At 38.4% G+C, this 14,876-nt stretch overlaps 1 protein-coding gene across 4 annotated transcripts in view; it reads left to right on the forward strand.

The window, feature by feature from the left end:
• Positions 1 to 14,876, forward strand: part of DOCK10 (dedicator of cytokinesis 10) — a gene marked incomplete at both ends in the record, with an annotated part of 282,115 nt that overhangs the window by 185,963 nt on the left and 81,276 nt on the right. For all 4 annotated transcript variants that reach the window (XM_080719857.1, XM_080719855.1, XM_080719856.1 and 1 more), the window contains 5 exons: positions 2,181 to 2,402; positions 2,791 to 2,913; positions 4,516 to 4,598; positions 12,148 to 12,270; positions 14,526 to 14,605. In XM_080719857.1, coding sequence (XP_080575983.1) covers positions 2,181 to 2,402; positions 2,791 to 2,913; positions 4,516 to 4,598; positions 12,148 to 12,270; positions 14,526 to 14,605 — 631 coding nt within the window. The remainder of the gene's footprint in view (positions 1 to 2,180; positions 2,403 to 2,790; positions 2,914 to 4,515; positions 4,599 to 12,147; positions 12,271 to 14,525; positions 14,606 to 14,876) is intronic.

The following is a 14,876-nucleotide window of genomic DNA, read 5'->3' on the forward strand; positions in this document are numbered from 1 at the left end:
CCAAACCTGGGAATTTTCTTTATTGTTGCCCTTGTGAACCTCTTTCTCCAATCAACAAATACACATGTAGTAATGGATCTCAAAACCCTTTGGTTATACAATCTTGATGTTTCTCAAATGCTTCTCCCACAAACACCTCCTAACTACCTTTTGCCTTCATTCTGATCCCACTCTAATGTTCTTTTCCTATGTCCTTTCATGTCTTTATGTCTTCACATTTGTTCCTCACCCTATTTTAGAAGTCCTTTACCCAACTTAATACATAATTCCTACTCCTCTGAAATTCCATCAAGAAGTGTTTATGTTTCTTCTCATCTTCCATGAATTCCCTGCTTTCCCTTTCTTTCCCATCTTCAGCTTCCTGGATCCAGGAAGAGGTAAAGGGGGAAGATGCAGAGAGGCTGGGACATGTGTAAACGTTCAAGAATTCCAGTGGGAGGGGGATAAAGTCCTGCAGGGGCTCCACGGTGGCATGGCCCTGGATCCGTCAAGATACAGATGCAGGGTGGTCCGGAGGGGGTAGTTAGAAAAGATGGCTAGATGATTTGTTAATCAGCTTTTTGTCACTGCAACTAAAATACTGGACAAGAATAACTTAGAGGAGGAGAGATTTATTTTGGCTCAGTCCATGATTATCCGGCTCCATTACTTTGGGTTTAAGGTGAGACAAAACATCTCCATAGCAGAGTATGACGAAAGCAGGCTGCTCAACTCCCCGCACCTGGAAAACAGAAAGGGCTGGAGAAGAGTTAAGCCCTCCCAGGGCACAGCCCCAGTGACCCACTTGCTCCCACTATTTCCTACCTCCCAGTAGTTTATTCAGCCATCAGTGAATGACTTTACTCCTGAGGTATTGCGCTTTTGTGTGTGGTACTGGGGACTGAACCCAGCGGCATTCCATTACTGAGCTACACTCCCAACCATTTTCATTTTGAAACAGTCTCACTAAGTTACTACACTGCTAGCATTAACCTGCAGTCTTGCTGCCTCACCCTTTCAAGTACTGAAATTACAGTGAGCAGCATAATGCCTGAACATCACTATCCATAAAAATCATCACAGCTTAAAACCTGTTGAATAAAATACTAACCGATGAGACTATACATATATATATATATATATGAATATAAAATGAAGAAGGAATGCTCAACTATGTGGAATATTAACTAATATGTGGGATATTAGAATATCTATATACAAACTATACATGTTCTACATATATAACTGTTCTGCATATATAACTAATATATGTAAGAACAAGGATGACACTGGAAAATCGCTCTTATTAGCCACCGTAGTGACCACTGATTCTAGTGAAAGTTATCAGTAGGGGTGAAGACAATGGGTGGTGATGATTTGATGAGTCATTGGGATTAGCCTCAGAATATATTTCCACAAATACTCATTGATTACCAAAGGGAAATACTGACCTTATAATGGAGACAAATAGCAGATACCAACTTGACCAAAAGATCAAGGTGCTGAGAGAGCTGGCCATGTGTGCTTTTAATATAATGAGCTATGAGAAAGTTCAGAATTAATTCAAAATAAGGGCAGAAATAGTTAATATCTGTTTCTAAAAACTCAACTCAGCTACCAGCTTCTCTTCTATCAACAGGCTCCTTCACAACCTGGTGCCCACCTAACTACTTAGCACACTGTACTTTCATGTCTAGCTCTTCCGCTAAGACATTAGAAGTACCTGGAACAATGGCAAGCAGATAGGAAGCGCTCAATAAAAGTTAGCTATTGTTATTATTACTCTGTCAGACTGTGGTATTTGGACTTGACAACTGTTTCTCAATACAGTCTAGCTTCTAGGATTCCATTCCAAGTTACCAAGAGCCTGAAGTGATGGGGGAGGCAGATATTTTCTGAGAATGCCAGGAAAATAACTGGAAGTATTTGTGAGCCCAACCATGCATGTGGTGCCATATATGGCAGAGAATACTTGGCAGGAAGACTGGGGTGAAGAAATTAACACAATAAACACAATACAGTTCTGGGATCTGAGGCTGCTGTTGGGAAAGGATCGGGGTCCTCCTCAGCACGTTGAAGGGAGCTTGTTTCCTGCGTGTATTTCACCGACTGCTCTGTTCAGTGGTGCACACAAGACAAGAAGCTGGTGCATGGGTAATGATTTTCTGCCAAAACCATCTGTTCTGCCCTTTTTCATGCAGATTGAGCCCTTTTTTGTGAGCGTGGCACTTTATGACCTCAGAGACAGCAGAAAGATTTCTGCCGATTTTCACGTGGATCTAAACCACACTATTGTCAGACAGATGCTCCCAGGAACTCCTGTGGCTTTGGAAAATGGCAACATTGACACTGTCACTCCAAGACAATCAGAAGAACCTCACGTCAAGGGAATTCCAGAGGAATGGCTAAAATATCCAAAGCAGGTCGTACTTTTGTTTACTTGCGATGGGACAAAAAAATCCTGTTCTATTGTTTTTACCAATAGATCACATAAAATGGACAATTTCTCAAATAAAAATTCCTTAAGGCTGTCTTAAAAACAATGAAGCCAGGAGTATTGGTGCATGCCTATAAGCTGAATACTTGGGAGACTGCGCTTGAAGAAGTGCAGGTTCAAGGGTAGCAACGGAGTAACTTTAGTGTGACCTTGTTTCATAATTAAACATGAAATAGGGCTGAGGGTATAGCTCAGAGGCACACAGCGTCTGGGTTCAATCCCAGTTTAAAAAAAAAAAGAGAAAAAATGATATTTTGTAAATGTCTTCAGTTCAAATTTCTTAAGTACTTATTAGCTGCTTTCTTTCTACATAGGCTATATTTTCTGTAAGCAATCCACATTCTGAAATTGTTTTGGTGGCCAAAATCGAAAAAGTCTTGATGGGAAACATTGCAAGTGGTGCTGAGCCTTACATTAAGAACCCGGACTCCAACAAGGTAATGTGTAATCTTATAAATAATATCAATAATGTGTAATATTCTTATAAAAATACTAGGCTTTCCAGAAATAATCACCCTGCCTTGCTGAACTATCAAGTTTGATAAATTTATGACTTTAAACATCCACTTATCAGTGAAATGAATATCCACCCAGAAAAATAATGTTTAAGTATACATTTGTGGTTTACATTTGTTTGACTCAGCAAATTCTGACTTCTGAGAATCTATTAGAAGAATTAAATTTAAATGTGGGTAAAGTTTAACCCCAAGGACCAAAACATGAACAATAATAAAGTTAGCAATCATTTGAGTAAAAGCAAGTAACTGCAGTTTTCTAAGAGATCAACAATGCCAATGATAAATAAAAAGGATAGATAATTTTACATCAAATTATATTAATACCTAAGTAAAGAAAGACAGAGGAAAAGGAACACTATAATTGCTTTGAATGGTGGAGCTACAGACAGTGTTTATCTACTTTCTTCTTTCCCATTATAATACTTATGTAAAATCATCAAGTGTTACTATTTAATAGAAAATAAATATAAGATCTCTTTTTCCCCATGCAAGGGAATGATAGCAACAAAAGAAATTGTTAAAGTTTAATCTGAGCCTGGATACAATTTACAGTAGGGTCTAATATATTTATGAAAGTCCTTTCATGCGGGACTTGGCAACTGTGGTTGTCAGGCTAAACCTTGTGAGCCACATGCTTTTGTAAATAAAATTTTATTGAAACGCTGTCACTCTCATTCCTTTATGAATATGAATATATTCCCTAATATAGCAACAGAATTGAAAAGCAATGACAGAAAGCATATAACATATCTTCAAACAGACATGTTTTATAACACAAGCCTGATGACCTCTGTCATGTGAATACAAGAAGATATGGCACAGACTTGGGATATAAATATGATGACACTTTTCATACAATGGTACTGTCTACATTTGACATTTCCAAACTAAAAATAAAGATTTTTTTGGGGGGGGTGGTACTGGGGGTGGAACCCAGGGGCTTTCTACCTCAGGACTACACTCCCAGACCTACTTTATATTTTACTTGGAAACAGGGTCTCACTAAGTTGCTGAGAGCCTCACTAAGTAGCTGAGGCTGGCTTCGAACCTGTGCCATCCTCCTGTCTCAGCCTCCCAAGAGCAGGGATTACAAACATGCACCACCACACCTGGCTAAGAAAAATTTTCTACGATGTTTTGAACATAGAGGATATCCTTTGGGTCTTCATAAAGTAGAATCTGTAAGTCAGTAAAATAAAGTTCCACTGGGTTTCAGTAGAAGATAATATGAAAAAAAAAATATCTAGAGCTGAGGACCAAGACGCATACCTATAATTCCAGTATTTGAGAGGCTAAGACAAGAGGATCACAGATTCAAGACCAACCTCAACGACTTAGTGAAACAGTGTTTCAAAATAAAAAAAGAAAAGGGATAGGGGTGTAGCTGAGAGGTAAAATGCCCCTAGATTCAATCCCCAATTCCTACGGAACAAAAATAAAGGATTTAGTATTATTATCCAATTACAGGTACAATTTGTAAAGTGCTATCTCTAAATATTATTTTATTGACTTTTTACTTAGTACGCACAAAAGATACTGAAATCCAACAGACAGTTCTGCAGCAAACTGGGGAAGTACCGTATGCCATTTGCCTGGGCCGTGAGGTAAGTCCATCATTGCAACAAACAGAAATACATTAAGAATCTGCATTTTTCAGTTTTGAAGACCTCGTGGTACCTATTATTTTTAACATACCCACACCTAGAAAGCTGTTAATGTAGTCATCTTCATATACATTTCAAGCTCCCCACAGACATACATTTTACAAGATAGTTTAGCAGGAGATCCTGACATGGGTACAGTGAGGCCATGACCAGGTGTGCTGTGAATTCTTAGTGAGTATCAAATCAAAGTCATAGCTTGCTTATTATGCATAGTTGGTTTAATAAACACTTGATGCTATGTCAGTCCCAAGAGTCTGCTGTGCATAAATCTCAGAGTGATGCTGTGATTTCCTGTGCAAATGAGTATTTTCATCTATGTACAGGGCTCGGATCTGTATCTGGATGTCCAAATAAAACCATCAAATTAATTGTTTAAGCTCTCTTTGATTTTTGTACAGATTAGCCCATCCAAATTCATTGGTATCAGTTTGTTCTAATAGAAATGCTGAATTCTGTGGACACTGGTGGCAGAATCACACGCTTGGATACATAGCCTCTGTATAAAGAAAACATTGCATTAACATCAATTACTATTGTCTTCTTTAATCTTTTTACGTCTTTATTAGCGCAATGATTTCTTAAAGGAGAAACACTCTGCCATAGGCTCATAAGGGGAAAAATGGTAAAAGTCAACAAACTGAATGGACTATAAAAGAGGTTAATTAGCTCTACAAAGCAAAATGGCCTATTAAGCATTCATTTGAATGTCTGTAACATTATCACCATGGAAGCAAGCTTTAAAATTCAGAAGGAAGGGGAACTCTGTTAGTATGCCATTTTTTTATCATGTGGTTAAACTAAAATGATGAGTATTTTCATGGAAAACCTCTCCAATTTTGTCATAACTTTGAGATAATTATTTGGAGTTGAAAACCAGTAGGTACAAAAAGGAGAAATGAAGTTTGGCAGCCATAAAGCAAGATAAAATCATATAGTCTCTGAGAATGAGTTTTCACTAAGGCTGACCTACAGCAAGAGAGAAAGAAGTTAGGCCCCAGAGCCCAGGCAACAGGGCCCAGACCACTGGTGGCTCATTGTAAATCTGGGCAAGTTTCATCTCAGGTCTTCATCCATAGAATGGAACTAACAGTCCCTACTTTCTGGACAGCGTGTGCAATCTCAGCTTCAAAAACACTGGGCATAAAGTAGGTCATGACATTATGCTAAGTGATATTAGTCAGTCACAAAAAGAAATTAGATTACTTCCCTAATATGCAAAAGCTAGGGAGAAATGGGTAACAGGAGGAACTCTAGATGAAGAAGGAGATCCTACAGAGGAGCAAATAAGGCGACCTAACTGAGGGGATGGGAAGGAAGAGGGAAACTCTCTAAAGCACATGCTGTACTTAAACATATCAAAGTCAGTCACTAAGCCAAGCATGGGAAGGAGTGATGGGGAGGGAATGAGGTGGGGATCGGATAAGGGCTAATTGGGTGATGTGTGCATGTATGTCTCCACAAGTTTTTTATCCCATTAAGATGTATGACTACAATGCACCAATAAAAAAATTGTTTTAATTTAAAAATAAAACAAAATAAATCATGATTATTATATCTCCTTTCCTTTCTTGCCTTACAGAGACAACTAATACCAGAACATTCTGCATGAAAAAGATGTTAGGTTCATATGCTGAACCCTTTATGACACTTGTTTTTATTTCTCTTAAGCCACAATAGAAAGAACGAGTCGTTCTATTTAAACCCTTTTATCCTACCAGAAAACTTACAGGGACAAGTAGAGGCAAGCTGTCCCTTGGTAAAGTGAAATACTCCAAGACAACAAAACTGCAGCAGTAAACATATTTTCATTTTTAAGATCTTGCATTATTCTGAGATTTTTAGAAGCAATCCATTTTAGAACTAGAAAGAGCTGGTTCTGTCTTTAGCGCCATCTTTTTCCAGTCTGCAAAAGCGGATTGCAAATACATAAGGTACTGTTCGAAGGATTAATGAGCCCAGATAACTACTCAATAAAACAGTGCTATCATTTAAAGTTATTACTCTACTAGTATTACTAAAGATCACCCATAGATATCACGTTCACCTCAGTAAGTCCCTGCTTCTGATAAATTTGGGTGAGTAAAGAGCAATGCAAAGAAAGAAGTACAAGAATTGTGCATTATTGAAAGAACCTGAGAAATTACAAGTAACAATTCTACTATGAAACTGTCTAGTAAGATAAGCTCAAAGGGAGGCAATGGAAGCTTCTAAGGAGACTAACAAGGTTGCCAACTATTGAGGTAATTAGCTCTCAGAAAGGAAAGCCAATAAGACCACAAGCTCATGCACAATTAATGTCAATTAATGGTTGGTTTTCAGGTTGGGAAACAATATAAACCACTGATCTGTGTATAAAAATGTTGGTTTATGTTTACATAAACTTCTCTGGGAACTGAGGAAGATGATTAGAAGTACAGTTCTAAAGGTTTTATTTTAATCTTATGCTGTGTTGGTGGGACTGTAAATAAGTACAACCACCATGGAAATCAGCATGAGGATTCCTCGAGAAACTAGGAGTGGAGCCATCATATCATCCAGATATACTACTCTTTATATTTATCTGAGAAAATTAGTCAGAATACTTTAGCGATGCATACATAGCAGTGTTGACAGCAGTACAATTTACAGCCAAGCTATGGAACCCAACTAGGTATTTATCAACAGAAGAATAGATGAAGAATGTGTATATTTATATGTATATGCATATGTATGTGTATATGTATAAAATCACATTTTCTTTATGTGACATAGGCATACGATCCAAAAAGAAATCTCTCTCGCACTTCTCCCTCTCTCTCTCTCTCTCTCTCTCTCTCTCTCTCTCTCTCTCTCTCCCTCTCTCCCTCTCTCCCTCTCTCCCTCTCTCCCTCTCTCTGTATATAGACATATATTCAGGCCCAAAGAAGAACCATTTGCAGGAAAATGGATGGAATTGGATAACATAATATTAAGTAAAATAAGCCATACTCAGAAAGCCGAGGGTATGTTTACTCTCGTGTGTCCAAGTGAGAGAAAAAGAAAAAGGCATCTCATGACAGTATAATGGAGACCACTAGAGTAAAGGAAGGGGCTCAGAGGGAGGAGGAGGGGAGGACAAGGGAGACTGTAGGGAATGAGATCGATCAGTTATGTGCATGTATCAGTATGCTGCAATGAATCCCATTATTCTGTGTAATTATAATAAAGCAATAAAGGTAATATAAAATAATTATTCAGCCTAAAAAACAAAGAAAGCTCATGTGTTGGACCACTTGGCTTATCTAACGACAGTAAAAGCCTAAGGTCAAGCCAAAGAAGATTTTAATTTCCCCTTCACAATGGGATACTGATTTCAATAGATCAGCAGAAGGCTTTCTGCATGGCCCTTTGACATAAGCCAGCTTCCTGATATGCTTAATACCTTATTGATGCCACTGATTTCTCATGGCTTCTTTTCCTATTATATTTTCTAGGACATGGTTTGTTTCGTGATGTTTGAGTATACCCCAAAACATCATGGCCCTTAATACCAACTGTCATTTAAAAAGTAACATTGACAATGTTGTGTAGGACCACATTTCTTACCCAGATGCCACCAACCCACCGGCTGCCGTGCCAGTGCTCATTGCTGTAAACAACATTTTATTTGAAATTATTTTGGTGAATGTTCTCATACTTGGCACCAGCTGTTTGCTATTTTGTAAGAAAGAGGTTATCAAGAGTAGATATCAGGAATATAGCCATATATCTACACAAGATATTTTACACTCACCAAGACTCAAAATAAGATGCCCTTTACAAGGTGTCATATTGTTTTGTTTTGTTTTATTGGTGCATTGTATTCATACATCATAATGGGGTAAAACATTTGTGTAGACATACATGCACACATCACCCAACCAGCCCCCACCCAGTCCCCACCCCACTCCCTCCCCATCCCTCCCTCCCATGCTTGGCTTAGTGGTTGACTTCAGTATGAATAGTACATCGTGTGCTTCAGAGAATTTTCTTCTTCCTCCCTCCTATCCCCACGGTTAGGTTGTCTTGTTTGCTCCTCTATAGGATTTCCTTTTTCATCTAGAGTTCCTCCTATGACCCATTTCTCCTTAGCTTTCGCATATTAGGGAAAGCATCCTATGCTCAACATCATTGGCAATCAGAGATATGCAAATCAAAATTACCCTGAGATTTCACCTAACTCCAACTAGAATGACAATCATTCAAAACACAAACAACAACAAATGCTGGCAAGGATGTGACGAAGTGGGAACTCTAAAACATTGTTGGTGGGATTGCAAATTAGTGCAACCACTTTGGAAAACAGTATGGAGAATCCTTAGAAGAATGGGAACAAATTTACCATTCGATCCAGCAATACCACTGTTGGGTATCTACCCAAAAGAAAGTAAACCAAACTACCAAACAAATGCATGTGTATCTATGTTCATAGCTGCACAATTCACCATAGCCAAACTATGGAACCAGCCAATATGTCCATCAGTAGATGAATGGATTACAAAACTGTGGGATATGTACACAATGGAATTTTACTCGGCCATAAAAAAAAAAACCACAATTGCATCATTTACAGGGAAATGGATGGAACTGGAGGACATTATGCTAAGTGAGATTAGTCAATCACAAAAAACAAAGTATCATTTTGTAAATGGCACTGTTGACAGGCATACCACCCCCAGGATCATAGGTGCATAAACCCATGCCAATACGTTTTCATGGTTCCTTTTTTTTCTTCTTTTTCTTTTTCTTTTTTTTTTTTTGGGGGGGGACTGAGGTTTGAACTCAGGCGTCTTCTACTTCTGAGCTACACCCCTAGTCCTATTTAATTTTATTTTGAAACAGGATCTCAGTTAGTTGCTGCGGCTGGCCTTGAACCTGTGATCCATCTTAGCCTCCCAAGGATTGGAATTTCAGGCATGTGCCACCAAGCCTTAACCCACCTCATGGTTTCTTTTCCTCTGCCTTATTTGACATTCTAAATGGACAAACACAAAATGTTGGATTTCCCTTAAAATTAACCAATACTAAAATAAAAATGCCATGTTTACATCTTTTTTTTTGTAAAAATGGCACACAGGTGTGGGCTGCCATACTGACTACATCCCCAGAAAATGGCTGTCCAGCTTCTATTTGAGTCCTTCCAGTGACAAAGACCCAAGTACATCCTACATGCTTCCTCGGCATGTCTTTTTACTGCTCTGATGATTATATAGTGTATGTGTGGGTTTGTGTGTGTGTGTGTGTGTGTGTGTGTGTGTGTGTGTGTGTGTGTGTTACTGGGAATTGAACCCAGAAGCATTCAACCTCCAAGCCATAAAAAAACGTCCTATTTTATCTTTATTTTTGAAACAGAGTCTCACTAGGTTGAAGACAGTCTTACTGCTTCCTGAGGCTGTCCTCAAGCTTGTCATCCTCCTGTCTCAGACTCCCAAGTACTGGGATTACAGGTGTGCACCACCACACCTGGCAGATAATTTTTTTATAATGTTTTTAAAGCTGGCCATGGCAGTGCATGCTTATAATCCCAGTACTTGGGAGGCTGAAACAGGAGGACAAGAAAAATATTCTTAAATTGCCTAACAATCATGTTTATGTTTTATCTTCCATGACTACGCGCTCACACACACACACACACACACACACACATGCACGCACGCACACACGCACACATGTCTAATTCTTTCTATACTCCCCAACTACTCACACTGCATATGAATGAAGCTATCAAGACACCTAAGATTCTGTGTCTTTGGCTAAACACCACATTCTCTTTAATCATACCCCAAATATCATGATTCTGAGAACCTCACAATGTGCTCAGCATTGCTCCTCGTGGCAGTTGCAATTAGGAACCATGTCCCGGCATCCTGTAGCCATCTGTGCAAACGAGGCAGTCCTTTCATCCCTTGACAGTTAGTGTATTTATTGAGCAATGACAGTTGTATGTCACTGTGAGCAGAACTTCTCCCATGGTGCTGTGCTCTCCATTCCTTTATGATGATGTCCAATGTCATGGGGCCAATTTACATGAGATCTGGATGAGGGCAAAAAATAGCAATATGGCTCATATGTATCCGTGGTTTTGAAGTCACTGGCTCATTTAAAAAGTTATTGCTCAAGTGCAGTTTAACTTTTGCTCATGTTGAGAAATCCATCATACTGATTTCACCATATCACACACATGAACAAGGCCTGTATAATATTTAAATAGAAGTCATTTCAAGTTAAATGTTTTCATCTGCCTTTTTAATGTTATTTGGTAAGAAAGACTTCTAGTTTTCTACACTCACTACTTACTGGATGAAAAATGAGATGATTCAAAGGAGCCTAAAAATATCATTCTGATCAATTCCTGGCCCATTTTTTGTGGTATTTTACTTGGAAGCTCTGTGTTCTGATATTCATATAAATGGCCATTTCAGCCTGTGTATTGAAATATTTAATTTACAAAATGATAAAATATTCTAGTGAGGGCACTTAAAAAGTTAAAGTTAAAAGAATAAATTCATCATTTCTCTAACACTGAAGAAAAGCAATTATAATGGCTCTAATTTTTATTTGACCAACACGTTGTGTGATAAAGTATATAAAGGAACAAATGGACCATATTTATGAACAAATATTGCCGGACATTGTTACATGATTTGGACAAAAATGATTTGCATATTTTAACTGTCTAAACGGTTACAATGAAATGGATCAAGAAAGGAATAAAGACTCGGGTCATAGCATTCTTCTCATTTAATACAAAAATCTGGCTCTGGATCCTTCCATTTTGTTTTCATCTCTGTTCTAAAGATGAAAACTGGCCTCATTTATCTCCACAAAAATGTTTCAAGATCTCAGCCTCTGCACCTATATCCAACCTTATTTCTGTTTTGCTGTTCATAAATGCTAATGGAGTCATGCAAAGTCGAGTGGCCCTGTCTTGCCCAGAATTAGCATGTCTTGAGAAAATTAATTTTAAAAAATAGCATGTTACTGTTTATATCCACCATCTTAATACTTCAGGGTTTTGATATAACTTACTAAATTTGAAACATTATCTTAAAACTTAGTTATAATATGAACTGCTATCACATAGATATAGAGTTGAAAATAAATTAAACACAAAAAATACAATATAAATGAAACTTTTGTCTGTTTTTTTTTTTTTTTTTGGTGATACTGGGTTTCCTGGAAGCCCTTCTACCTCCGGGCTACACTCCCAGACCTATTTTTACATTTTCATTTGGAAACAGGGTCTCCTAAGCCAGCGCGCGCGGCTGGCTTCGAACCTGCGCGATCCTCCTGTCTCTGCCTCCCAAGCGCGGGGATTACAAGCGTGCGCCACCACGCCCGGCTTGTCTGGTTTTTTTTTTTTGCCTTTTTATTTTTATAACTCCGTAGCATTTGGATGTTATAAATTGGAAATGCTATTAATTTACTTGCTATAAAAACACAAGTCTATAATTAACAACCAAATATCAACCTAAATACTATTTTCTTTCAGATCAGTATTTAAGGACAACCAGGGAAATGTGGACAGAGACTCAAGATTTTCACCTCTGTATAGACAAGAAAGTAGCAAGATATCAACGGAGGATCTCCTTAAACTAGTGTCTGATTATAGAAGGTATGATATTTTGGAGTACTCTTAAAATTAACACCAGTCACCCACATCCCACTGTTGATGTGGTCTCTCCCTGTAGAGATTCACTGTGTCCCAAATGTCCACACGCCTCCTAAAGCAGGTGCTTTTCAGGTGACCTCGCAGATGTCCAAATGGTGCACAAGAGTCAGACCTATATGGAAGGATCATGAAACACTGAACTGTATCAGTGATATATAGCTTGTCACAAACCACCCCAAAATTTAATGGCTTGAAATAACATCACTTATTTTCTTCATGAGTCCACAATAAAGGAGAACTTGTCACACACGGCACTGGCTTGGGAAGGCCAGCTCTGGGTAGATAATCCACTTGCAAAATGGTGCGTTTGATGACTGGCTGGTTGGTGTTGGCTGTTGACTGGGAGTACAGCTGTGCCAATAGGCTACAGACTTTGATTCTTCCCCATGGGATTCTTTCCATGAGATACTTTGACTTCCTCATGGTATTGTAGCTGGATTCTAAGAATAGGTTTCCCTAGGGATAGAAAATGACCACTGTCAGTTTCTTAAGGCTCAGACCTGGAAACTATCACAGTGTCACTTCTGCCAAACTCTAATGTCAACCTGTCACTGAACCTGGATTCAAAGAAAGGGAATAAAGACACCTCTTGAAAGAAAAATTGTTCAGGAATTTTAAGACCATCTTTTAAAACTGGAAAAAACAACAGTATATTCCTGTGAATATAATTATCATAATATTTCTGCCATTCAAATACTTTTAGAAAAGAGGGCAGAAATTATTCCAAAGAGAAGAACAATGTAAAAGACACATTTTTAAAACGAATCATCCTGTACCCAACATATGACAATGCCTTTCATTAAACTACCTCCAAGTGCTGAGCACATGTGTGGTTTTGTTACTCTGAATATTATGATGTATAATTACAATGTACCAGAAAAGTATATAAAAATATATATATATGTAGTTTGGTGTGTGTGTGTGTGTGTGTGTGTGTGTGTGTGTGTGTGGTACTGGGGGTGGAACCCCAGGGGTTTTTCTACCTCCAGGCTATACTCCCAGACCAATTTTATACTTTATTTGGAAACAGGGTCTCATTAAGTTGTTGAGAGCCTTTCTCAGTAGCTGAGGCTGGCTTCAAACCTGTGTGATCCTCCTAGTCTCCGCCTCCCAAGTGCTGAGATTAAAAGTGTATGCCACCACGCCCGGCTGTCACTCAACATGGGGCTGGGGCTGGGAGTAGCATTTCTACCATAGGGTTAGATTAGAAGCAAACAATCTCGAGTACAGATAATCTTATCATGTTATCATGCAATAAAATGATTAGGAAGTAATTGATTTTGAGAATTTATGGTTTTGGTGTTTGGTATAAACAATTCTATGTTAAGTTTATATGGTTTAATTTAATGCTGGATATGGTCAACAACTGGCAAGCAAAATTCCTCAAATTTGGTGATCAGCTCTTCCAAGCCAGGGAGACCTGATTTGGACGTAGCACTCTAATTGTCCTGCCTTTTGAAGTAGATTTTCTGAGTACAATGCTTGACACTGTTATCAGCAAATCAGGCACTTCTGTAAAGAAGGGTTGGTGAAATGGCTTTAGTAGAGACCAAGGGATTGAATGTGTGGAAGGAGGACCTGGACACTTTCACAAGAAAGGGTCAAGGAAAGTCTCCTCTTCTCCCCGTTTGTAGGTAAAGTATAAAAGTAAAAACTCTTAGAAATTATTGCAAAGACCAACCTTGATCTCAAGTAGTATTATTTTTATTTCTAAATTAAAATGTTTTGCTCTGCTGAAGATGGAACGCACATGCCCGGCAAGCACTCTACCGCTGAGCCACATCCCCAGCCCCCACCCTTGCTCTCCAACAGCACTCGTCATACAAGTGAATTGCTCATGCCAATTCAAACTCTCTTTGTTGAAAAAATTATATAATTTGCTATTTTACTTGTTTGGCCATTTATATAAGTGTTATCTGAGGTAGGAAGGCATAAACTTAATATGCCGTTCAGAATATGTAACTTGACTCCTTCCTAATTTTTATTTGCAAGAGTATATAACTTGTAGCTTCCAAAATTAAACTAGCCAGAAAACATCATCAAAGAACTATTTCTACTGTTTAGTCTTCTCTTAGGCCAGCAATATCGATTGCTTTTTTCTTGGAAATTAAAATAATACTCTCTGTGTGTGTGTGTGTGTGTGTGTGTGTGTGTGTGTGTGTGTGTGTGTGTGTGTCTGTGCTGTTTTACCTTCACAGGGCTGACCGAGTAAGCAAAATGCAGACCATCCCTGGAAGCCTGGATATTGCTGTTGACAACATTCCTTTGGAGCATCCAAGTATGATGATGATATCATAATTCAGTTCTAGAGTTCTGAATATTTAGTGGAGTTTTTTGTTTGGTTGGTTGATTAGTAGTTAGTTGTTTGGTTGGCTAGTTGGTTAAAGATAGGGCCTTTTTTTTTTTTGTTTTCTCCGAAGTGGAAATGGAATTCATTTTGCTATAAAAATTTGGGGCTTCTCTCCTTCTCCATTAAGACAGTATTGCAAGGGCAAAATTATATTCTGGGTGCCATAATATTTATCTGGTATGTACATCTGGGTTTAATA

This window comes from Muscardinus avellanarius (genome assembly GCF_963383645.1).
Source record: "Muscardinus avellanarius genome assembly, chromosome: 2".
In the NCBI taxonomy this organism is placed as follows: domain Eukaryota; kingdom Metazoa; phylum Chordata; class Mammalia; order Rodentia; family Gliridae; genus Muscardinus; species Muscardinus avellanarius.